Source organism: Mastigoproctus giganteus, chromosome 8, assembly GCF_048544385.1.
Source record: "Mastigoproctus giganteus isolate SK-2022 chromosome 8, ASM4854438v1, whole genome shotgun sequence".
NCBI lineage: Eukaryota > Metazoa > Arthropoda > Arachnida > Uropygi > Thelyphonidae > Mastigoproctus > Mastigoproctus giganteus.
This window is the reverse complement of record NC_143582.1, coordinates 110,148,348-110,175,944: the sequence shown is the minus strand read 5'-3', so window position 1 is coordinate 110,175,944 and position 27,597 is coordinate 110,148,348. Positions and strand designations below refer to the sequence as shown.

General features: G+C 37.9%; 1 protein-coding gene across 2 annotated transcripts in view; it reads left to right on the top strand.

Moving 5' to 3' along the window:
- LOC150081768 (Ig-like and fibronectin type-III domain-containing protein 2) overlaps positions 1–27,597 on the top strand; it is a 550,711-nt gene that overhangs the window by 429,817 nt on the left and 93,297 nt on the right. For both annotated transcript variants that reach the window (XM_090378862.1, XM_090378863.1), the window contains exon 22: positions 5,641–5,787. In XM_090378862.1, coding sequence (XP_090234988.1) covers positions 5,641–5,787 — 147 coding nt within the window. The remainder of the gene's footprint in view (positions 1–5,640; positions 5,788–27,597) is intronic.

The window sequence follows — 27,597 nt, the reverse complement described above, 5'->3', positions numbered from 1 at the left end:
CAAGAGCAGATATCATCTTTTAAGGACACAAGAGATAATACTGATGTGCACGTTGACACTAATGACATTAAGAGTAGAAGAGTTTTCCCCTGTACTTAACAAGTACAGGGGGAAAATTGTTGGCAAAAATCGTGAGTTAGGATTGAATTTGAAAATGTCTCCAGTTCTACCCACAATTGATAGGAGGGAGTATATGTTGAGAGCCTTGTGAATCAATATGACCCTGGAGAAAATGTTCAAGGCTCATGGGTTAAAATTTTTCTCAACATGGTCTGGGCTTGTTAAGAGGAGAGACTGTTTATACAGGGATGGAATACACTTGAATAGAAAGTATAGAATATTTTCTAATGCTATCGAGGCAGTGATCAGTTACAAAACTGCTAGCTTGGGGGGGGGGGGGGATACAGAGAATAATAGTTTAACTAGAGCCACAGACAGAGGCAAAAGCAATTCTTGCACTGCTACTATTGGTACATGCAGCAGCCCGGAAAGCAAGGTATACTTGCATGTACACTTATACATGATAATACCAGGAGCATTGTAAATGAATTTGAAGTACTGATTAAGTTTTTGATTGCAGACATTGTAGGAATAGCAGAGATGTGGTGTCACTCAGACATAAATGATGCTGAATTTGAATATGGGGAGTACAATGTATACAAGGACAGACAGGACAGGAGAGGTGGTGTGTTATGCTTTTAGTTAAGAAGCATATTAAATCTAAGTCAGTGCATCCAGTTGACTTGGTAACAGCTGCACCGTTGAATCAGTTTGGTGTGATATAGGAATTGGGAAAACAAAATTGAGAATAGGAGTGTGTTATAGGCCTAATGACTGTAATGATTATACCAAACAGTTACACACAGAAATGGAGCAGGCCTACAAATCAGAATGTCTCATAATGAGAGATTTTAACTATCCAGATGTTGACTGGAATTTGTGGGTTGTTCATTCACATACTAGCAAGACTTGAGGATTTCTTGGTAATTGCAGAACTGTTAGCTTAATGTTTGTTCCAGGGGAAAATAATGGAATCACTGTTTAAAGAAGTAATACAGGACAGGCACAATTATACTGCAATCACAGCAAGGATTTGTCAAAGACGGTCTTGTCTAACCAATCTGAGAGGTTACTGTGATGCAGTGCCCAAGGAACTGGATGAAAAAAATAATTTTGATATCATATACTTGGATTTTAGGAAGGCTTTTAATACTTTTGGACATAAAATACTGCTGTTAAAACTGGAGCATTGTGGCATTAAGGCCAAGTTACTGCATGGATCAAGAGATTTTTAAGTGGAAGTAGACAAAGAATTGTTATCATTGGACACTGCTCTTCATGAAATAATGTTATTAGTTTAGTTCCCCAGGGTTCAGTTTTCAGTATTTATCCATGATATTGATGAAGATAGCATTAACATTAGTTGAGGCATATGATGCAAGAAAGCAAGCTTATGCAGCATCAACCAAAAAAAAAAACAGAAACCTCCAATTTCATCCATCCATTCACTCCAAATGCTTGTCTAGCTCAGCCTTAGATTTATTTAAGCTATCAACCTCCACAACAAGAGATGGAAGTCTGTTCCAGCAATCAACTGCCAATTGGCTAAAAGCAAATTTCCGCACATCTATTCTACAGCTGTCTTTCTTCAATTTGAATCTGTGCCCCCTCAGGTTCATAATCTGAGCAAGAGGAAGAATTCCATCAGTATTGAGCCTGCTCAACCCATTCAAGGTGTTATACACCTCAATCAGATCACCTCGCATGTGCCGACTCTCCAGGCACTTAAATTTGCAGAACTTAAGCCTTTTTAAGTAATAGCACCTCCCCCCTTGTTCCCCTTCTTTGTACCCGTTCTAGCAACTCTACATCCTTCCTAAAATGAGGCCTCCAGACCTGTACACAGTAATCAAGGTATGGCCTGACCAATGGCTTGTACAACGGGATAATGACTTCCTTGTACCTGCTAGCAAGATTCCTATATATCATTGATTAGATTCCATGACCTGCTCTGGTAGCCCATCTGCACTGCTCAGCAAACTTCATATCTGACTGCACAGTTACCCCCCCCCCCCCCAGGGTTCATTCTCCACTTACCTGAGTGTAGTACCATAAAGTTCTTACATTTCTCTTGGGTTACTGCTACCCATATGCAGTACTTTACATTTGTCAATGTTAAACTTCAGTTGCCACTTTTCATTCCATTTGCCCAACTTATCTATATCCTGTTGCAGTAGCATACCGTCTTTACTGTTATTAAAAACTTTGCAAACCTTTGTATCATCTGCAAACTTGGACATTAAGCCTGATATACCTTCATCAATATCATTGATGAATACACAAAACAACGATGGGCCCAGCACTGAAACTTGGGGAACTCAACTAATAACGTTAGTCCACGAAGAGAAGTGTCCATGGATTACCACTCTCTGTCGTCTCCTACTCAACCATCCCTTTATCCATTGTAGCAACTTGCCCTTAATGCCAGACCACTCCAATTTGTACAGCAGTCTTCCATGTGCAACAGTATCAAAAGTTTTCCTGAAATCCAAGTATATGATATCAAAATTTTTTGCATCAAGTTCCTTTGTGACCACATCATAGCATCCAATCAAATTGGTCAGACAAGACCTCCTGTGCTGTGTCTTAACTATTACTGCAGCCTTGTCTAGATGATTCTGCAATGCTTCTTTAACCAGTGACTCCATTATTTTCTCCAGAACACAAGTTAAACTAACAGGTCTATAGTTACTTGTGTCACCTTTTGATCCCCATTTGTGAATTGGGGATACATTTGCACACATGGGGACCTTCTCTGAGTCCAAGGAATCTGTCATAATTATGGCTAATGGTTTGCTAACTTCCTTTGCTACCTCCTTTAATAAAATTGGAGAGATCCCAGCTATCTCAGGTGCCTTCCTTATGTCCAACAATTTCTCCTCCACTTTGCTCTCAGTTATTACAAAATCACTTAGCTCCCTGTTAGAGTTTGATAAACATCTGTCATTTCCCTCCTTGAACGACTCCTCATGTATGAATGTTGATGCAAAATACTTATTCGAGCTTAATGTCTTAGTTTGCAGATGATACAAAGGTTGACAGTGTGGTTAACAACAATCATCAGGTTGAGCTTCTTTCAACAAGATCTAGGAAAATATATCTGTCTGCTGAGAAATGGCAGGTGTAGTTTAACATTGATAAATGCAAGGTACTGTACATGGGTAACAGTAACTCCAGAGTAACTTATCAATTGTGTGGTACTACCCTCAGGGAAGTGGAGAATGAAAAAGATCTGGTAATTACACACGAGTAATTACAGACAAGAGTAATTACAGACCTATTAGTTTAACTTCTGTTTCAGGGAAAATAATGAAGTCACTGGTTCAAGAAGCATTGCAGGATCATCTAGACAAGACTGCAGTAATCATTCAGACACAGCATGGGTTTGTTTAGGGGAAGTCTTATCTGACCAATTTGATTTGATACTATGATGTGGTCACAAAGGAACTGTATTCAAAAAATAATTTTGATATCATATATATGAATTTCAGGAAAGCGTTTGATGCTGTTGCACATGGAAGACTACTGTACAAATTAGAGCAGTATGTCATTAAGGGCAAGTTGCTACAATGGATAAAAGGATGGTTGAGTGGGAGGAGTCAGAGAATGGTAATCAATGGGCACTGCTCTTCATGGACTAATGTTATTAGTGGTATCCCCCAAGGTTTGTTATTTGTCCATTTTGTATATTTATCGATGATATTGATGAAGGTATATCAAGCTTAATGTTGAAGTTTGCAAATGATACAAAGGTTGGCAGGGTTGTTAATGACAGTATGCTACTGCAACAGGATCTAGAAAAGTTGGGCAGATGGGCTGAGAAGTGGCAACTGAAGTTTAACATTAACACATGCAAAATACTGCATGTGGGTAGCAGTAACCCTAGGGAAATTTAGCATTAGCATTAGCATTAGTAGAGGCATTTGATGCAAGAAAGCAAGCTTATGCAGCATCAGCCAAAAAAAAAAAAAAATTTAAAAAAAAATAATAATAAATCAATAAATAAAAAATAACCACTTCCACTTCACCCCTCTGTTCGTTCGAAATACCTGTCCAGCTGAGCCTTAAACTTATTTAGGCTATCAACTTCCACGACAAGGGATGGAAGTCTATTCCACCAACCAACCAAATGTACCAACTGTTGGGCACTCAGGGTAGTAGAGAATGAAAGAGACCTGGGGATAATTGTACAGTCAGATATGAAGTTTTTTGAGCAGTGCAGACAGGCTGCCAGAGCAGGTCATGGAGTCTTGTCAATAATATACATGAATTTTGCTAGTAGGTATAAGGACCTGATTATCCCCTTGTTTAAGGCACTGGTCTGGTCACACCTTGAGTACTACATACAGGTCTGGAAGCCTCATTTTAGGAAGGATGTAGAGTTGCTAGAATGAGTAAAGAGAAGGACAACAAGACTGGTGAAGGGTAAAAAGTGGTGCTCTTATTAAGAAAGGCTTAAGTTCTGCAAATTGTAGCATCTGGAGACTAGGTATGTATGAGGTGATCTGATTAAGATGTATAAGGTCTTGAATGGATTGAGCAGGCTCAATGCTGATTTGATTCTTTCTATTGCTTAGATTACAAACTGAGGGCACATAAACTGAAATTGAGGAAAGACAGTGGTTTAATAGATGTGCAGAAATTTGTAGTTGATTGCTGGAACAAACTTCCATCTGTCATTGTGGAAGTTGATAGCTTAAATAAATTTAAGGGTGAAGTGGACAAACTTTTGGAGTGAATGGATGGGCGAAATGGGAAGTTTGTTGGGTTTATTTATTTATTTTTTTTTTTTTTTTTGGCTGATTTTGTATAAGTTTGCTTTCTTGCATCATATGCCTCTACTAATGCTAAATGCAAATTTGCAATATTACTACTATGAATTGCCTTAGTAAATTTCACTTCTTAATTGAGGTGCTCTGACCTTTCTTCAACACATTACAAAACTTATGAAATAGGAGAACTGAACCCTCAATTCTCATTCCGTATCATTGTGCACTGCTGAGCGGCGCCTCCGTAGCCAGGTGGGAAGGAGCAGCAGTGCGTAGCACACGCTTCTTGATTAGACCGGGACTCGAGCCCATCACCACCAAATAAGGAGGATGCGGAAAGGTCAGGGAATAACCACCGCATATTCCCAGAGCAATACGGCCTTAGTTGCTAATGCTCCTAAAAAAAAAAAAAAAAAAAAAGCAGCGCTGAGCATCTCACATTAAAACATGGATATAAGTTTTTATTTTTTAAATTTATTATACATATGGGAATAATTGTGACTCTGTATGGTAAACAGCAAATTAAAATTTAAAAAAAACAAAAAAATCAGAAATTTAGGGAATGTTTATTAGATACTGCTACTATCATCAAAGTGAAATTATTATTGTTGCATTTGCAATTATTTTTTATTTATTATTTTTTTTTTTTTCAGAACACATCATGACTTTACCTTCTGTCATTTATATTTGTTTCCTAAATTTCCAAAAATGTAAATTTAAAATTCTTCTGTCATGTACATTAATATGTTAGTTGTGCATATTTAAATTCATATTTAAATGTGAGTTATTAATTTTATTAAATCCTTTTTAGATGGAAGTGATCATCGTCATTGCTGTCGACAAAAAAGTGTTCCATATAGTTGCATACAGTGGTGTAAAGGACGTTCTGTTGTCAATGCTCCACTATGTATTACATCCTATGCCAAAGAAATTGTTACTTGCTTTGAAGAAGGAAGAGGTAACAGATATGTGCTATTATATTATTCAGCTACTATTTATTTTACTTCAAGAATATTTCTAGTTCTTTCTAGGATCATGAAAGGTTAGATTTGGGGGCCCATTATATACATATATGTGAGGGAGCTGATAAGTTAGTCAGCCAAAAAAGAGAAACAAGACAGTCCAATTACAGCCTCTTCTCATCTTGCGGTGTAGGCAACTTATGATGGTCATTTCCAGAAAAAAATTTAAAATATTTTACACAGCTATGACGCTGCTATACGACTACCTCAGCTACCTGTGTAGTGATATTAAGGAGAGCATCTGCACAGATAGCCCATGAAATTGCCCAAAATCATCAACTTTTAGTTAGCTGCATTTTTTCTAACAGTTAATTCTATGTATCCACATTTTAAACCATTTGTGTACATAAATCATGACTACAGAGACAAAAAAAAAAAAAAAAAAAAAAAAATTGGCGAAAAGCTTCTGCTTTGAAGCTTAGCAACAGACTGAGACAAAATTTGAATTCCAAGTGTATAAATTCTTATCAAGGAGACTTCTGGAAACTTATTTAATGCATATACCATGAAATATCTGATCAAATGATAACCACACTGATACTCCTAGACCAGCATTTCACAAACTTTTTTAGTCACAGAACTCTTTTCATCTCACAACATAATCACGGAACACTTTTCATCTCACAACATATTCATGGAACACTTATGAAACACAAGTTTAGCAGGAGCCAAAGAACTTTGGCTAATATTTTATTACATATTGCACACTGTGCATCAGGAGCCTCTTTATTTCCAACACATTACTGTCATTAACAACCCTGCCAACTTTTGTATCATCTGCAAACTTCGACACTAAGCCTGATATACCTCCATCAATATCATTGATAAATATACAAAACAACAGAGGACCCAACACCGAACCCTGTGGAAGTCCACTAATAACATTAGTCCGCAAAGAGCAGCACCCATTAATTACCACCCTCTGTCTTCTCCCACTCAACCATCCTTTTATCCATTGTAACAATATGCCTTACCCTTAATACCATTCTGCTCCAATTTGTACAGTAGTCTTCCGTGCGAAACAGTGTCAAAAACTTTCCTGAAATCCAAATATATGATATCAAAATTATTTTTTGCATCCAGTTCCTTCGTAACCACTTCATAATATCCTATCAAATTTGTCAGACAAGACTTTCACTTAACAAACCCATGCTGTCTCTGAATTATTGCTGCAGTCTTGTCTAGATGATCCTGCAATGCATCTTTAACCAGTGACTCCATTATTTTACATTAGACTGGGGTTCGAGCCCGTCACCACCAAATACAGAGGATGAGGAAAGGTCAGGGAATGACCACCGCATTTCCCGGAGCAATATGGCCTTAGTTGCTAATGCTCCTAAAAACCAAAACAACAACAACCATTATTTTACCCGGAACAGAAGTTAAACTAACTGGGCTGTAATTACTCGTATCACCCTTCGATCCTCCTTTGTGAATTGGGGATACATTTGCACATCTCCAGTCCGTAGGGACCTCCCCTGAGTCCAAGGATGCTCTTATAATTATGGCTAAGGGTTTGCTTAGTTGCTTTGCCGCCTCCTTTAATATAACTGGATAGATCCCATCCACCCCAGGTGCCTTTCTTATGTTTAACTTCAACAATTTCTCCTCCACTTTGCTCTCAGTTATTACAAAATCATTAAGCACCCTGCTACAATTTGACTGTAATGGCAGTGCGCTACTGCAACAGGATCTAGATAATTTGGGCAGATGGGTTAAGAAGTAGCAACTGAAGTTTAACCTTGACAAATGCAAAGTACTGCATATGGGTAGAAGTAACTCCAGAGAAACGTTCCAACTGTGTGGTACCATGCTGAAGGTGGTAGAAAATGAAAAAGACCTGGGAGTAATTGTGCAGTCAGATATGAAGTTTTCTGAGCAATGCAGACAGGCTGCCAGGGCAGGTCATGGGGTTTTGTCAATGATATATAGGAATTTTGCTAGCAGGGAAAAGGAGATGATTGTCCCTCTGTATAAGGCAATGGTCAGGCCATGCCTTGAGTACTGCGTACGGGTCTGGAGGCCTCATTTTAGGAAGAATATAGATTTGCTTGAGTGTGTACAGAGAAGGGCAACAAGATTGGTGAGGGGAATGAAGGGATCCTCTTACCAAGAGAGGCTTAAGTTCTGCAAATTGCAGTGGCTGGAGACTAGGCACCTGCGCGGTGATCTGATTGAGGTGATCTTGAATGGATTGAGCACGCTAAATTCTGATAGGATCCTTCCACTTGTTCAGATTACGAACCTAAGGGGGCATAAATTCAAATTAAGAAAAGGCAGATGCAGAATAGATGTGCGGAAATTTGCCTTTAGCCAGCGGGTGGTTAATTGCTGGAACAAACTTCCATCTGTCGTTGTGGAAGTTGATAGGTTAAATAAGTTTAAGGAGGAACTGGACAGGCATTTGGAGGGAATGGTGCGATTTTTTTTTTTTTTTTGGCTGATGCTGCATAAGCTCATACACTTGCTTTCTTGTCTCACATGCCATTACTACTACTACTACATGTAAAGCAGAAATTCAAATAACTGGTGTTATACTTTCATTTTGGTCTTTTATTAGTTGGTTCCTGTTTTTTCACTTTGGACTTTTTGGAAACAAAAGGCTGTGATTGTTCATCCTCACTTTGAAGTGTGACAATATTGTGTTCATTTTCTATGAGCAAGTTGCACTACTAGAAGTGCTTTGCTTCTCATTTTAAAGTTCCTTTTTCAACCACAAATCTATGGTCACATATTTTAGTAATAATATTTTGAAATACTAATATAAAAATAAAATTTATACAAAGAAGTGAGTTTAGTTATGATATCGGTTTGCTTCCTCCTCTCCTTCAACCCATGTACTCCAGGCTAAATCGCATATTAGATAACTATATTGCTACTTTTTCATAGGTGTCATTACCTCTCCGCATACTTCTCTATGCAAGAGCCTGCCAAAATAAAGTATTCCGCAGTCTATTTGATTATTAGTATATGCCAGTGAATTAACCGAAAAAAAATTATGTTAAATATTATAATGATACAAAAGTGGTGTACGTTACAAATATGCAAAATTTATTTATTTTATTTTTTTAATTATTAATTACGATTTTTCGCAGAACACTTGTTCACATCTCACGGAACACTAGTATTCCATGGAACACAGTTTGAGAAACGCTGTCCTAGACAATGGGTGTTTAGAAATATGTGGTGGAAAGAAATGGATATTAGAGATTTGTAAAAACTAAACTAATAAAAGATAAAACTAAAATATAAAATAAAAAGAAAAAGTTTAATAAATAAATAAACAAACAGTTAAATAAAAAAATAATATATGCATTATTACATCTACATTCACATGAGGAGATATTCAGGGAGGGGAATGCAAAGTTTATCAAACTCTGGCAGGGAGCTAAATGATTTTGTAATAAATGAGAGCAAAGTGGAGAAGAATTAGATTATGGTGCTTTTGCTTACAATTTTTTCCAGCCAAATACATTAAAATAGCTTTATCCCATCCATCATAGGATGAATGGATGGACACGTCCATTCAAATCTTATATATAGAAGCAATGAATGCCATTCCATCTTTGTAAGAAAGTCCTTTTGCCAAACTTTTTTATCCTGCAAAAATTAAATGTCTGCCAATCTGATTTACCTCTATGATTCAAGTCAGAAAGCCTCCTCAGAACCAAGTCAATAAAAAACAAATCATTATACTGCTACAAAATATTTTGACAACAATTAAATTTTGATTGGATTGTACCAAACATAACTCTTCAGAAGTTCCTTAGAATTTCTTTTCACTAGTAGTTGTTGCTGACTCTATTGTCAGGGAAACGGGGAACATGGTATGTAAAAAGGATAGGTGGAACAGGACCAGGATATGTCTACCAGGGGCAAAGGTTGATGACGTTGTAGAGCGGATATCATCTTTTAAGGGAACAAAAGGTGATATTGTTGTACATGTTGGCATTAATGATATTAAGAGTAGGAGACCGGCAGAATTACAGGTCACTGTTGAAAAAAAGCTGTGAATTAGGGTTGAATTTGAAAGTGTCTGCAATTCTGCCCAGACAAGATAGGAGGGAGTATATGGTGAGAGCCCTGTCGATCAATTCGGCCCTGGAAAGATTATGCAAGGCTCAAGGGGTAGAATTTTTTTCAGCCTGGTCTGTGCTTGTTAACAGGAGAGACTGCTTCTACAGGGATGGGATACACTTAAATAGAAAGGGTGCAAGAATATTTGCTGATGCTATCAAGGCAGTGTTAGGTGGATCAGGAAACTGCTAGCTTGGGGGGATACAAGGACTAATAGATTAACAGTAGCCACTGGCAGAGGTGAAAGTGATTCTTGCACTGTTTCTATTGGAATGAGCAGCAGCCTGGAAAAAAAGATGCAGAGTATTTCAGAGACTGCTGGGAGTCATTGCAGTACAAGTAAACACATGGGTTGTGTTAGGTTAGCTAAGAATAGGAACAGGTGCAATTATACTTGCGTGCACACCAATGTTTGGTAAATAAATTTGATGAATTTGAGGTATTGTACCAAATATCAGATATTGTTGGGATATCAGAGACATGGTTTTACACAGATATAAGGAAGGCAGAACTGGAATTTGGGGAGTACAATGTGTACAGAAAGGATAGGAAGAGAGGAGGGATTATGCTATTAGTTAAGAAACACATAAAATCTAAGGAAGTGAAGCAAGTCGACATCGCTGGACAGTGCAGTGTCGAGTCAGCTTGGTGTGACATAAGCATTGGGAGATCAAAATTGAGAGTAGAAGTGTGCTATAGGCCTAATGGCTCTGATCAGTATAATAAGAAACTGTACAGGGTAATAGAGTGATCCAGTAAATGAGAGTCTTATAATGGGTTATTTTAATTTCCCGGATATTGACTGGAATTTGTGGGTTGGTCACTCACACACTAGCAAGGCTTTTGTGGATTTATTGGATGATTGTTTTCTACATCAGCATGTTCAGGAGGCAACTAGAGGGAGTAACACTCTTGATCTGATTATCAGTAGTGATTCTTCATGCATTAATAATCTGCAGATAAAGGAACCACTAGGTGGCAGTGATCACAGTGTGATGAAGTGGGATTTACTCAAAGAGGTAATAACAACCATCAGGGGTAAAGGGTAGGGTTTTTACTTTAGTAAAGGCAACTACGATGGTCTGAAACAGTATTTAAATTCTATACAGTGGGATCAACTGATGATGTTACCAACTGAAAATTCAAAATGGGAAGCATTCAAAGAATTTATCTTGGAAGCTACTAAGCTTTACATACCAACTAAGAAATATTGTTCAAGGCCTAAATGGATGTCAGATGAACTAATGAGACAGAGAATAAAAATGCATGGGATACATATAAATTAATGGGTGACATGGAAGCCTATGAAAGATATAAGCTTGTCTGTAACCAAGTCACAAAGGAGATTAGGCAGGCAAAGACAGATTATGAGAAATCCTTGGCAAAGGATGCAAAGAAAAACAGAAAAGAGTTCTTTACCTATGTAAACTCTAGAAGGAAAGAGATGAATCAGATTGGTCCACTGGATATTGATGGTTCAACTGTTGATGATCCTGCTCAGGTGGCTAACACACTAAACGAGTATTTTGCATCTACATTCACACATGAGGAGTTATTCAGGAAGGGGAATGCCAGAGGTGAAATAAACTCTGGCAGTGAGCTAGATGATTTTATAATAACTGAGAGGAAAGTGGAGGAGAAATTGTTGAGGATAAACATAAAAAAGGCACCTGGGTGGATATAAATGAATATTTTGCATCGACATTCACACATGAGGAGATATTCGGCGAGGGGAATGGCAGAGGTGTATTCAACTCTGGCAGTAAGCTAGAGAATCTTGTAATAACTGAGAGTAAAGTGGAGGAGAAATTGTTGAAGATAAACACAAGAAAGGCACTTGGGGTGGATGGGATCTATCCAGTTATATTGAAGGAGGCAGCAAAGGAAGTAAGCAAACCCTTAGCCATAATTATGAGAACTTCCTTGGACTCAGGGGAGGTACCCACAGACTGGAGATGTGCAAATCTGACCCCAATTCACAAAGGACGACACAAGTAATTATAGACCTGTGATTTTAACTTCTGTTCCAGGAAAATTAATGGAGGCACTTGTTAAAGAAGCACTGCAGGATCATCTAGACAAGACTTCATTTATAGCTCAGACACAGCATGGTTTTGTTAAGGGGAATTCTTGCCTGAACAATTTGATTGGATACTATGATGCAGTCACAAAAGAACTGGATGCAGGGAATAACTCTGATATTATATATTTGGATCTTAGAAAGGCTTTTGATACTGTTGCCCATGGAAGACTGCTACACAAATTGGAGCAGTTTGGCATTGGAGGCAAATTGCTGCTATGGATAAAGGGGTGGTTGAGGGGGAGAAGACTGAGAGTGGTAATCACATGGACACTGCTCATCGTGGACTAATGTTATTAGTGGAGGCCCTCAGGGTTCAGTGTTGGGTCCATTATTGTTTTCTGTGTTTATAAATGATATTGATGATGATATATCAAGCAAAATGTCCAAGTTTGCAGACAATGCAAAGGTTGGCAGGTTTGTTAAGTACACTACTGACTGTATGCTGCTGCAACAGGTTCTGGAACAGTTGAGCAGAAGGACTGAGAGGTGGCAAATGAAGTTTAACATTGACAAATGTAAAATACTACATATGGGAAACAGTAACCCCATAGCAATGTATCAACTCTATTGTACTACACTGACATTAGGTATTAGGTATTAGGTATGTTCGGGGTCTGACGGCACCTGGGATTTCTCCCATCTCCGCGTATGTTCTCTGTATCGGACAAGCCAGAGATTTAAAAGTGTGTGGGATATGTACTGTGTTGTTTGTTGTGCCCATTGTTCATCCGGCCTGTTAGCCGCCGGGCCCCTAGTGAGACCCGACGTTACCAATACCCGCCACAGGGAGGCCGGCCGGGTGTTACCAATATTTGTACTCTGGCTGGTCTTACCACATACATTCCTGGGATTTCAGTGGTTGGACCAAAAAAATAAAATTAAATTAAATTAAAAAAAAATAAATAAAAATAAAAAAAATAAAAAATAAAAAAAAAATAAAATAATTATAATAAATAAATAAATCGAGGTTGATATTAGTGATACTTAGCAAGTTAGTATTAATAGTATGCGACGTGGGGCTGTGCCGTGAAAGTGAGTTTTAAAAACCAAATAGGTTCGGGCAAGAATTTTGATGTTCTCTTTTGATTTTGAAATCTAGGGCTAAACGCTGTGTAAGACAAAAGTTTGGGAGAAGGATGAAGACTGGGGGGAAGAAGTTGGAAATAAGGGGCCGACAGAGTAGATAGCCCCTGCAGGTAGTGAGGCATGCCCGTGCCCCACCAGAGTGAGAAAATTGGGGAGGCAAGGAGAGGCAAGCCTCTCCTCCCCAGGAGTTTGGAAAGAAAAATCCGCTCAAGAGAGTGCGGATTTGGGTCGTCAATAGACTGTTCCGGCTGGAGAGTGCCACCGTATGTCGTCTCCATCAGTTTGCAGGCCCTAAAAAGCTGGCCGTTGAGTCTGATCTAGGTGGGACACTAATAGGGGGTTAAATCTGGGATGTCATCCTTCCAGACTGCATGTGGTCTGGATCCTATTTTCTGGTCATTATCTTGGGGTCATAATCAAGTCTACTGGCTGTCATTATGGGTTTTATCCCTTCCGTGATGTTTGATAGTCCTCACACTACCTTTTGTCATTATATAGTGGGTCTATGCTGCAAGGTCTGAGGGCAGTGTTCCCCAGTTCTGATGTCACAACTATTTAAAGGTTTTTTTTTTTTTTTTTTTCGCTTCCATTGGCGGTAATCATGACTCTTGTGGTTAGACAATATATTGTCACTTGTCTTTTCCCAGTTCATTTTGTACTCAGTCCAAGGTCTGTATAGTCGGCTCCTCTGTCATCTCGCTGCTATTTGCAGGTTTGTTTTGTCTCATTCCGTTAAGGTCTTCTGTATATGGCGGTTAGTGTTTGGTGCCTGGTAAATAATCCCTGGGCAAAATCAGTTAAGGCTAAATATTCCTCTTGTGTATCTAGTAGATGTGACTCAAGATCCCTCAGTAGATAGTGAACTCTAGTTATTAGTCTGCATCTAAGGTCTTCGTATTGGGCACACTCAAACATAATGTGCATCCAGCTTTCTTGTTCCCTGCAAGTGCAACGCGGATCCTCCACTATTACCAATGCTGTAGAGAATGAAAAGGACCTGGGGGTAATTGTGCAGGCAGATATGAAGTTTTCTGATCAGTGCAGATGGGCGGTAAGAGTAGCTGGTGTCTTGGTGTCTTGTCATGGTATCTGTGTCATGGTGTCTTGTGATATACAGGAATTTTTCTAGCAGGGATATGGAGGTGATTATTCCCTTGAATAAGGCAATGATCAGTCCCCACCTTGAGTACTGTTTACAGGTCTGGAGGCCTCATTTCAAGAAGGACCTTAGCTGAATATCATCATTCTTCTCTTTCTTGGTGATTCCCTTCTACTTCCAACTCTCTCTCTCTCAGGGTAATTCTGAAATTTTTTTGGCTGTTGCAGCATAAGCCTCAGACTTCCTTGCACCATATAGCTAATAATAATAATAATAATAAGGATGTAGAGCTTCTGGAATGTGTACAGAGAAGGGCAACAAGATTAGTGAATGGAACAAAGGGTTACTCTTACGAAGAAAGGCTTAAGTTTTGGAAATTACAGTGTCTGGAGACTAGGCACCGGCGAGGTGATCTGATAGATGTGTATAAAGCCTTGAGTGGTTTGAGCATGCTCAATACTGATGGGATTCTTCCTCTTGCTCAGAATAATCACCTGAGAGGGCATAAATTCAAATTGAGGAAAAACAGATGTTGGATAGATGTGCGAAAATTTGCTTTTAGCCATGGGTAGTTGGTTGGTAGAACGGACTTCCATCCCTTGTTGTGGAAGTTGATAGCCTAAATAAATTTATATCTCAGCTAGACAGGTATTTCAAACGAATGGAGGGGTGAAATGGGAGTGGTTTTTTTTTTTTTTTTTTTTGCTGATGCTACTAATGCTAATATCTAAAACAGATACATTGTAGAAATTTGGCTCAGTATTCATAACAGTTCACAAATACCAGGTGGTTATAAAATAAGTTTCCCTATTCAGGAGACCCTAGTGTCAAAACGGTTAGAGATAGCACTGGGAAAATCAGTGGGTATGTCATTTAAGGTATGGGGAAGCGATTTGTAGAATAAAAAAAATTAGTTCAAATTCCTGCCACCATGGGGAGAAATTGGCACTGCAAACATGAGATGGAATACTTAACTTAGGATTAGATTATAGTATCAGAACTTAGAAATCTATGTGCTTTCCTTCACTTGAGTTGACATTCTGAAAATGGAGGACTGCGTGCAACACAGTTTCGCGTAGCATCTCATTGGGGATGTTGGTTACATGCTGTTTAATGCTTGCTTTCAAATTGACAAGCGTCTGTATGCCGCCACGGTAAATTCTGTCTTTCAGGTATCTCCATAGCCAGAAATCACAGGGATTGTGATCTGTGATCAGGCTGGCCAGAACTGCAGAAAGTCTCTAGAAATGATGCGATCATTTCCAAATGTTGAACAGAGCAGTTCCTTCGCTTGTCGACCAACATGGGGTGGGGCACCATCTTGCATGAACACTGCGGTTTCTAAGCATTGACTTTCTTGCAGAACGGGAATAATGTGATCTCTTAGAAGAGTACAGTACCATACACCTTACAGGGCCACGTGGTGTAGACTCTTCAAAGGCCTTCAAAAGGTGGCGTTGGCCTTTTCGCTTTTATCTAACAGGATGTCATTTGCATATGTAAATGACAATTTTTACATATGTCAGTGCCATTTTTCCCTGGTGGCAAAATCTTGAACTAATTTTTTTTCTTCTAACGATCACTTCCCCATACCCTAAATGACATAGCCACTGATTTTCACAGCGCTAACTCTAACCTTTTTGACACTAGGGTTTCCTGAATGGGGAAACTGATTTTATAATCACCCAGTATAGACACATGGTTCCAAAACAGACATGAAGGTTGGTGGGTCTTTCCAAATCAAATATCACAGCAACTTCCACTTGAATGTAATGTATATACTGCTGAAATATGCACCATACAAATAGCCATACATTTGGCTATGGACTCAGGGGAGGTACCCATAGACTGGAGATGTGCAAATGTGACCCCAATTCACAAAGGAGGATCAAAGGCTGACACAAGTAATTATAGACCTGTGAGCTTAACTTCTGTTCCAGGAAAGTTAATGGAGGCACTGGTTAAAGAAGCACTGCAGGATCATTTAGACAAGACTTCAGTTATAGCTCGGACACAGCATGGTTTTGTTAAGGGGAAGTCTTGCCTGACCAATTTGATTGGATATTATGATGCAGTCACAAAAGAACTGGATGCAGGGAATAGCTTTCATATTATATACTTAGATCTTAGAAAGGCTTTTGATACTGTTGCACATGGAAGACTGCTACACAAATTGGAGCAGTGTGACACATTGGAGGCAAATTGCTGCTATGGATAAAGGGGTGGTTGAGGGGGAGAAGACAGAGAGTGGTAATCAATGGACACTGCTCATCGGGGACTAATGTTATTAGTGGAGTCCCTCAGGGCTCAGTGTTGGGTCCATTATTGTTTTCTGTATTTATAAATGATATTGAGGATGGTATATCAAGCTTAATGTCCAAGTTTGCAGACGATACAAAGGTTGGCAGGGTTGTCAAGGACACTACTGACACTATGCTGCTGCAACAGGATTTGGAAAGGTTGAGCAGATGGGCTGAGAAGTGGCAAATGAAGTTTAACATTGACAAATGTAAAGGTACTACACATGGGAAACAGCAACCCCAGAGCAACGTATCAACTCTATGGTACTACACTGACAGTGGTAGAGAATGAAAGGGACTTGGGGGTGGTTGTGCAGGCAGATATGAAGTTCTCTGAGCAGTGCAGACGGGCTGCAAGAGTAGCTCATGGTGTCTTGTCAATGATATGCAGGAATTTTTCTAGCAGGGATAAGGAGGTGATTATTCCCTTGTATAAGGCAATGGTCAGGCCACACCTGGAGTACTGTATACAGGTCTGGAGGCCTCATTTGAAGAAGGATGTAGAGCTGCTGGAACGAGTACAGAGAAGGGCAACAAGATTAGTGAATGGAACAAAGGGGTGCTCTTACGAAGAAAGGCTTAAGTTTTGCAAATTACAGTGTCTGGAGACTAGGCACCAGCGAGGTGATCTGATAGAGGTGTATAAAGCCTTGAATGGTTTGAGCATGCTTAATGCTGATGGGATTCTTCCTCTAGCTCAGAATAATCACCTGAGAGGGCATAAATTGAAATTGAGGAAAGACAGATGTAGGACAGACGTGCGGAAATTTGCCTTTTGCCAGCGGGTGGTTGGTTGGTGGAACAGACTTCCATCCCTTGTAGTAGAGGTTGATAGCCTAAATAAGTTTAAGGCTCAGCTGGACAGGTATTTTGAACGAACAGAGGGGTGAAGTGGGTTTTTTTTTTTTTTTTTTTTTTGGCTGATGCTGCATAAGCTTGCTTTCTTGCATCAAATGCCTCTACTAATTGTTGTTGTTATTTGGTTTTTAGGAGTATTAGCAACTAAGGCCATATTGCTCCAGGAACATGCGGTGGTCATTCCCTGACCTTTCCGCATCCTCCGTATTTGGTTGTGACGGGCTCGAACCCCGGTCTAATCAAGAAGCATGTGCTACTCACTGCTGCTCCTTCCCACCTGGCTACGGTGGCGCCGCCTCTACTAATGCTAATGCTAATGCTATTGTTCTACGGATTCATTTTTTATCAGTTCCACATGGTTCTACATATATACAGTTTCACAAAGTACTTTTCAGGTATTTTGTGAAAGTATAGATAAATTCTACTGCTTCACACTATCTGCTATAAAATGCAGACTGTCATTAAGAACTTGAGGAAAACGACCAGGTTATCAGATTATGCTGGATTCTATGGAATCACTGAATGTGACAGTCAAGAAACCAGAACAATTACCACACCTTCCAAAATTTACAACTCTGCATACTAATTATTAGCTCAACATACTTCAGGCATAAAAAAGTCATTTGGCAACAAATATGGCAAGAATAAATCAACAATAAACTGGAAATCCTGTACTAATTCAAATGGTCAAAAAGTGAGTCCAGACCAGATTGGGCACACACACACACACCTTACTTTTATGCATCTTTCAGAGAAAGACCCTCTATTATGCTCTTGCTATCACACTCTGCTTACAATCAAGCATATTATCTTTGACTGTCCTTTCTATGTACTGGCACATCAAACAGCATTTCTTTTCTCATTCAGAAACATGAGATCATGCTCCTCTAGCATGTACTACAGGATATGCAGGATATATGATAACATTAGTTCTTTTCATAAAAAAATAACAAAAAAAAAAAAAATGCAAATCATACAAAACCATTTGAAAGGCACAATATGACCATAGTAGATAACGCAAACATAAAAATAACTCCTTGTCTCCTTTTTTAGCTCTCTTTGCTAGTGCTTTTTTGTATGAGGATTGTGCCTGTCTCACCTCATCAGCGGTTTTGTTATACATATACATATAATACTTTATATATACAGGTAACCCTCATATAACACGGTTATTAGGTTCCTGTAAAATGTCATGTTGTGTGAAACCATGTTATATGGGACTAAGAAAAAATACAAAAAGGGGGGTTACGTTCCAAAAGCTAACAAAAATACACCATTGTAGATTTCGTGTATCTTCTGCTCTCTTTAAAAAATCAGTAATCTGGGTTTGTTTGCTTTTCCTTGATAAATCCTTAAGAATTTCATTGTATGGAACTAAGCATTTTTGAAGCTCCCTTTTGAACTTTGGGCTCCTTTCATTCCAGAATTTGCATTCAAAAAATAAGATTTTAATTGCTCGGCTAACTTTATGCCTTCCCCTATGCTTTTTAGTATAAAATTTGGAAGTTAAGAATTTTCTTCTCCGATATCATCATCTGAATTGATTTAATTTTACCTCCAATGCCATTTGATTTGCACCAAATCCACTATGCCAGATTCTTTATCTACCAGTAATTCTTGAACATCTTCAATAATCATATTTTTTTTTATTTTTTTTGGAGCATCGCTGACTAAGACCATGTTAATCTGTGTATATTATCTATAAATTGCGTGTATCCTGAGATCGACTTTCTGTTTTGCTGGATGAAAAACCCGATTTTCTGGGAATAAAAACCATGCTACCCTCACCCGAGCAACTCAGCCACGTTGTGAAAAAAAACAAAAAAAATTCCTCCCTTCATCGACGGGATTCGAACTCTGGTCTTTTCCAGCCAGTTTGGGGAGGAGGGCGATTCTATCAACTGTGCTACCCACAAGGGTTTCAGTAGTCATATCATCAAAACCTTCTCCTCCTACCGATGTAGAAAGTTCAAGACAGGCAGAAAACAGATTCTGTTTTCTGCCTGTTCAATCACATTTCCTGAATGAACTGACTCTGGCCGTACATTTTTCTACAAACATTTAACATTGACAGTTTTACTTCTTTGAGTGATAAATTTATAATTCTGTTACAGACCACTGTTGAGAAATGTTTCCATGCCTCCATTACTTAAATAGATTCAGAATCAATTTTTTTCCGAAATTCATTATAACGATTTTCTGATGGAATGAGTTTTAAAGGTGGATATAATATGCCTTGATCTAACGGCTGAATGAAAGAAGTTGTATTAACCCAGTACAACTGTGGAAGTAGGAACGTAACTTCAGCGTTTGGATGGCCTGATGTGCTATCCAATAGTAATAAAACTTTGAAATCTAGATTTTTCCACAAGTTCAGTAGCACAGAACATAACACGAGAATTTTCCAACAAAATAAAATACAAGGATTTCTCAATAATTTTGTTTTGACTAGTGAGTCAATAGCAGGGATTCAAAAAGAATGGGAACATTGAAAAATTACATCCAACATAATAGCAGGGTTTTCCCCTGCACAAAAGTTCAAAAATACCCTGTTATGGGAGATTTACCGAAATTCTCTAACATGTTAGAGCTGTGTTATATAAGTACAGCGTTGTGCGAGGATTGCCACAATTTATCAATCGTGTTAGAGTGAAACCGTGTTGTAGAAGTACTGTGTTATACAGGGGTTGCCTGTATATACTTTCTATATATATAATTGCACTAATTGTGTTTTACATCTCAAAGGAAAAACACAAATATTGCAGCATATATGAGGAGCCCAATTCACAACTAAAATAAAGTTATGCTTTTTTTTATTGGGGAGATATATACTAAAGATTTAATTGTAATCACTGCACACATAACAAAAGCTTTCTGGGGAATTTATGCACTGACGTGAATTCAATTACAGTTGACACCTAAACCTGCAATAAGAGCACAAGTTTACTAACGTATAAGTGTTAACTACCAAACTTGTAACTTTGACTAATTATCATGTCTGGGAAGTTTGCTATTTTATATTCATCTGATACACAGGGTGGGGTAGAAACCTGCCAGAACCTGACCACTGCAATGAGATCTAGAAAACTTTCAGCTCCAGAAATTCTCAAGCAGCAGTCCAACTAATATTAGTTATTATTAGTTATGATTGACTAAATGAACCAAATGACTGACCAAAATATAAGTACTTGAATATTGAAATATGAAATGTCTTGCAGACATTCTAGGAAAAAAATGGGCTGCACATTTGAAATTAGCATTAAAAAGTTTTCATTGTTTTAGTGTAATTTGTAGAAATATTGGTATTCATGTTTTTCTAACACTAAGCATACTTAAGATTTTATACCTGGCATATAATTAGACCATAAAATTTTAGACTATTTATTATTGCTCTAACAGTTCACTTACACATCATTGTACACATATATATGTGCAGTGGCAAGGCTGAAATTTCCCCCAGCAACTACCAAAAATTTTGCTGTCCTCCCCCTTTCCCCCCCCTCCTGGCAGTACATGCCAAATGCTATTGGTCCTGGCAGCAATTACCACCTAGCCCAGCTTGTCCCTGCATATATGGTTTTTCTGTGACTGCTGCTACCTCAACAAACACAAAACATTTCCTAGGGCAAGCAATATGCTATATTTAATAAGCCTGCTCTCAAGAACTGCATGCACAATGAAGTAACAAAGAGTTCTAATATAACATTGTAAGATTTAAATTTAACAAAAAGTAAAACTGACTTTTCAAGTTTATATGAGGGCTGTTCAATAAACAATGATCATAAAACTGTACTGCTTGCTATTTCCAGCTGAGCTGCTGAATTTAAAACCAAACCAAACTCATCATGTAGCAACTGGACAGTTAACTCATGTACATAGTGTAACCTTGGTGGTTGGTCAAGTTTATGCCTGTTCAGTTTTGCCTACATAATAACAGACATGACACACAAGGAATACTATGCTGCTCTCAAATTTTGTTTCCATCTCAAGAGAACATCAGCTGACATGTATCAAATGTTAAAAGAGGCCTGTGATGAATATATGCTTCCATATAGCACAGCTCTCAGGTGGTTTAGAATGTCTAAAGATCAGTGATGTAGCTACCATGTAGGCAGGCAAGGCAATTGCCTCCAGGCCCTGGCCCTTTAGGGGTTCAGCATCTTTGGCTATCTCCTGTTTTTGAAATTTTTATTAATTAAGTAGGGGCCCGAACATGTTCTTTGCCTCCGGACCAGAAAAGGGTAGCTACGCTACTGCTAAAGATGGTATTGATTCACTCACAAATATCAGCAGTCCTGGAGCTCCAACTACTGCTGTCACCACCGAAACAATAAAAAATGATTTTGTAATTGTGAGAGAAGATCGTCATATAACAGTAAGGCAACTGGCAGAGATGTTGAGAATATGAATTCAAGCATGAACGGCATTCTCCAAGACTATTTGCATATGACACACATGTTTGTGCATACTGGGTTCCAATACTACTCACATCTGAGAACAGTAAGTTCATGTGGAAGTTTGTCAGGAGATGCAACTGATGGTTACTGAGGATGGGTCAGCTCTACACAAGGTGATAGTGTATAGTGTTTTGTGTCTAGCAGCACTGGGGTTTTTCCCTAAAAACCACAAAGTATGCTTTGTGAAGTAATACAAATTCTGTAAATGCCAAGGATAGTATAAATATTTTTGTTAGTTTGTATAGCATAGCGTTGAGTTATGTTGGGTTCTTGTTCTGCTGGTATTTTGACCCCAGGGCTCCTAGTGACCCCACGTTTTTGTCCACCACCTTGTGGAGGCAGCTGGGTACAGTAGGAGGAAGATTCTGACAGGGAGGGAAGATTCTGAGGGGGAGAGCAGAGCAAGAAGGTTACAACCAAGGAAGGCTGACAACCAAGAAGTAGAAAGTTAAAGGAATAGAGGGGCATTCCTGTGGGAGAAGCCCATCCCCAAACTGGGGGGGGGGGTTTCTGGCAAGAAAAGTTAAAGATTTGTATTGGTAGAGTCCACCAGGCGAAAAGTGGGGAGGGTGGGAGGTAATTTGCGAACAAAGCATAGGGCCAGGGTGCCCTATGTTGGAGTGCACAAGGTGATATTGGTGGATGAGACATGTCTTCATTCCAATCCAGAGAGTAAGCAACAAAACTGTTTGGAAGTCTCTGTCATCACCATTGCCAAAAAAGCAAAAGTTGGGGCTCCTGCAGGAAAGGTTATGGTCATCTCTTTTTTTGACATTCAAAGAATGGTTTACCAGCTTGTTGTGCCATGTCATAAGACTTTTATGGGACCTTACTACAGAACTGTGCTGCACATTTAGCAGGATCACATTTGTCACAAATGACCACAACTGCACACAGGTGGGTGGATGTATCATCACAAGTGCTAGACCTCACATTGTTCATACTGTCATCGAGTACTTAGTCCTGACATTGCAGCCTGTGATTTTTAAAAATTTTAATTTCCAAAATGAAAGAAGAAGAAGAACCGGCTCCAATGAAACAACTGGAAAATGTTTCGAGTAGTCACATTGGAGGTGATTCTCACAAGCGAGTCAAAAAATGGCTTCTGCCATGTTTTTGCAAATGGCAGAAATGTTGGAGTAAGTGCATTTCAGCAAATGGGAACTACTTTGAAACCAACCATCAAAATATGGATGATTAATAAAGGCATGTTGTGATTATTCTTTATTGAACAACCCCCATATAGTTTAAAATAACAGTAGCTGTGCATACGTAATTATCTGCTTCTGGAAGCTGTGCTATAAGTTATTTATAAGTTATTCGTGTGTGTGTGTGTGTGTGTGTGTGTGTGTGTGTGTGTGTGTGTGTGTGTGTGTGTGTGTGTGTGTGTGTGTGTGTGTGTGTGTGTAATCGTTTTTTAGTAGTGTTTGTCACACTTAGTGGGTCCCTTGCAGTGAATTTTTATAACAGTGGGTTCTCTATGGAGTGAGTTTTTTTATGGAATTTTGATATTTTGTAAAAATGAAAACTTTCTACAAAAATGCTTTAAAAAATGTTAATATATTCTTATTTTGACTTTATTGCATAACACCAGGGTAAAATTGTCAAAACATAAAATCAGAATTTTTTAAAAAGGTCATCAAAAGTAAAATTTCATTACATTTTTGATGTAATAATGTTCTTGTTAATAAGAACATTGTTACATCAAATACTCCAGCATGACCACTAGGATTGATCCTTGGTATCAGAAAATTTTACAATTAATTATTTATTTGAAAATGAACACAATCATCGACCATATTTAGTAGTCAATGTAGGCTTGAACCACAGTCTGTTCAAACACATGAGCATCACTGCACTCTCGTTCTTGACCACTCAGCTTTCCACTGCATCTATTTGTCTCTTACTTGATTAATCATATTCTGGATCTGAATTCCACAGAAAGTCCTCAATTTTGGCTTTTGCATGCTAAAATTGAACAACTTGGTGTGATCTTTCTTCTGATTTTCAAAGCTTTTTGGTGTTACCATCTGTTACAAACTGTGCTACAATTAGAGAGTGTAGCTCATATATGAAAAATTTCAAAACAATTTGTTTTAAAACACATTGTTTAAAGTGACCTCTAAAATGTGTGTACTATTCAGATCCCTACACAAAAAATGTAGATTTATGTACATATTGCTTGAATGAGTTAAAGGTTAATGGACCCAAAGGCTAGGCCTGATTGCTATTAATACAGCATAGACAATTTTGTATATAAGAATTAGTTACTTAAAACTTAGACCTTCTTTAAAAAGAGAAGAGTTCTTCTTATAAAAAATAGTCATTGTTTATATAAAATTTATAAGAACAGAATTTATTTTTGGAACTATGTTCATGTGTTTAATTATATTTGAAAAATGCCTTGAATCAAACATTTTTACAGACAGAAGAAAATTGTTTTTTTAATGATTATTTATATTTTTACCATAAATGTAAATTATAAAATTATTAATTTTAATCAAATATTTGAAGAAAGTATGAAGTATATGCAGTGTTTGTTGAACTAAGATTTAATTAATACTATTACAAAATTTAAATCATATAGCTATAAAAAATTTTCATATTAATCTTAATTTATTTGCTTTTATACACAGTGGGTTACAAAACTTCATAAAACAAATGTAAAAACATATTCTTCATCTAAGTATAAGGAAATAAAAGAGTGTATAAATATACCTGAAAAGTCTTTATTTCTGAGATATTAAACCAAAAGTCATTTGCTGACTTTCAATAGTTCCCACAAATTGTTCCACAAAAAATATTGGTATGCCATTCTTACTGATTTTCTTTAAATATCTTCCTGTTCTCACAACTGGAGGATGTATGCAGTAATTCTCCACAAAAAATATAGATATGCCATACCTGAATGCCTTTCAGGGGAAAAAATAAAGACCAGTAAGATTGTCCTCAAGAACACAACACCAAGCATTTACCTGGTGTTGGTGGAAAACCAAAATTTAGCAGAACCAATGGCAGATTACCTGACAGGTAATCAACCTTCTTATTAATTTTTGTAAAATGTTTGGGTTTTTTGAATTCTGATTGAACAATGACAATATTTCATCTTTTCTTAATAGATTCAAGTATTATTGTATGTACTTTTTAATTTTTAATAAAAAATTAAAACTTTTAAAACACATAGCATTTCATACCATTTATTTTCAAAAAAAAAAAAAAAAAAAAATATATATATATATATTAATGTTGCTAAAAATTGCAAAAATATTTTACACATAAAATAGGAACATCAGTCTTATTCTCTTCCATTTTTCCAATCTAAAAAGAACATTAAGTATGTAATTTTTCAAACATGCATGTGCATATATTTCTGAATATTATGATATAAATATTATCAAAAAATTTAAAAAAAAATATTACAGTATTCCACAAAATTATATTAATATTATAATATATGATACAATAATATATTATTAGAATTATATTATTACAGAACTATTACTTACCTCTATTTACCTCTAAAGCCATGAATTAGGGTTGAATTTGAAAGTGTCTGCAATTCTGCCCAGACACGATAGGAGGGAGTATATAATGAGAGCCTTGTCGATCAATTCGGCCCTGGAAAGATTGTGCAAGGCTCAAGGGGTCGAATTTTTTTCAGCCTGGTCTGTACTTGTTAACAGGAGAAACTGCTTCTACAGGGATGGGATACACTTATATAAAAAGGGTGCAAGAATATTTGCTGATGCTATCGAGGCAGTGTTAGGTGGGTCGGAAAACTGCTAGCTTGGGGAGATGCAAGGACTAACAGATTAACAGTAGCCACTGGCAGAGGTGAAAGTGATTCTTGCACTGCTTCTATTGGAATGAGCAGCAGCCTAGAAAACAAGATATTTCAGAGACTGCTAGGAATCATTGCGGTACAAGTAAACACAGGGGTTGTGTTAGGTTAGCTAAGAATAGAAATAGTTGCATGTATACTTGTGTGTACACCAATGCTAGGAGTTTGGTAAATAAATTTGATGAATTTGAGGCATTGCTCAAAACATCAACGGCAGATATTGTTGGGATATCAGAGACGTGGTGTCACACAGATATAAGGAATGCAGAACTGGAATTTGGGGAGTACAATGTGTACAGAAAGGATAGACAGGATAGGAAGGGAGGAGGGTTTATGCTATTAGGTAAGAAACACATAAAATCCAAGGAAGTGAAGCCAGTCAACATCGCTGGCCAGTGCAGTGTCGAGTCAGTTTGGTGTGACATAAGCATTAGGAGATCAAAATTGAGAGTAGGAGTGTGCTATAGGCCTAATGACTCTGATGAGTATAATAAGAAACTGTACAGGGAAATAGAGTGGGCCAGTAAATCAGAGAGTCTTATAATGGGGGATTTTAATTTCTCAGATATTAACTGGAATTTGGGGGCTGGTCACTCACACACTAGCAAGGCTTTTGTGGATTTATTGGATGATTGTTTTCTACATCAGCATGTTCGGGAGGCAATTAGAGGGAGTAATATTCTTGATTTGATTATCTATAGTGATTCTTCATGCATTAAGAATCTGCAGATAAAGGAACCACTAGGTAGCAGTGATGACAGTGTGCTGAAGTGGGATTTACTCAAACAGGTAACTACAATCAGGGATAAAGGGAAGGGTTTTTGCTTTCGCAAAGGCGACTACGATGGTCTGAGACAGTATTTAAATTCTATACACTGGGACCAACCGATGATGTTACCAACAGCAAATTCAAAATGGGAAGCATTCAAAGAACTTCTCTTGGAAGCTACTGGGCTTCCAAGATACATACCAACTAAGAAATATTTTTCAAGGTTTAGGCCTAAATGGATGTCAGATGAACTAATAAGACATATGGCAGAGAAGAAAAATGCATGGGATACATATAAATTAACATGTGACACAGAAGTCTATGATAGATATAAGTTGATCTGTAACCAAGTTACAAAGGTGGTTAGGCAGGCGAAGGCAGATTACGAGAAATCTTTGGCAAAGGATGCAAAGAAAAACAGCAAACAGTTCTTTACTTATGTAAACTCTAGAAGGAAGGGGTTTAATCAGATTGGTCCACTTGATATCAATGGGTCAACTGTTGATGATCCTGCTCAGGTAGCTAACAAACTAAATGAATATTTTGCATCGATATTCACACATGAGGAGATATTCAGCAAGGGGAATGCCAGAGGTGTTTTCAACTCTGGCAGTAAGCTAGAGAATCTTGTAATAACTGAGAGTAAAGTGGAGGAGAAATTGTTGAAGATAAACACAAGAAAGGCACCTGGGATGGATAGCATCTATCCAGTTATATTAAAGGAGAAAGCAAAAGAAGTAAGCAAACCCTTAGCCATAATTATTAAGAGCTTCCTTGGACTCGGGAGAGGTACCCATAGACTGGAGATGTACAAATGTGATCACATCCCCAATTGGGGTCACATCCCCAATTCACAAAGGAGGATCAAAGGCTGACACAAGTAATTATAGACCTGTGAGTTCAACTTCTGTTCCAGGAAAATTAATGGAGGCAGTGGTTAAAGAAGCACTGCAGAATCATCTAGACAAAACTTCAATTATAGCTCAAACAGAGCATGGATTTGTTAAAGGAAAGTCTTGCCTGACCAATTTGATTGAATATTATGATGCAGTCACAAAAGAGCTGGATGCAGGGAATAATTTTGATATTATATATCTTAGAAAGGCTTTTGATACTGTTGCACATGGAAGACTGCTGCACAAATTGGAGCAGTGTGGAATTGGTGGCAAATTGCTG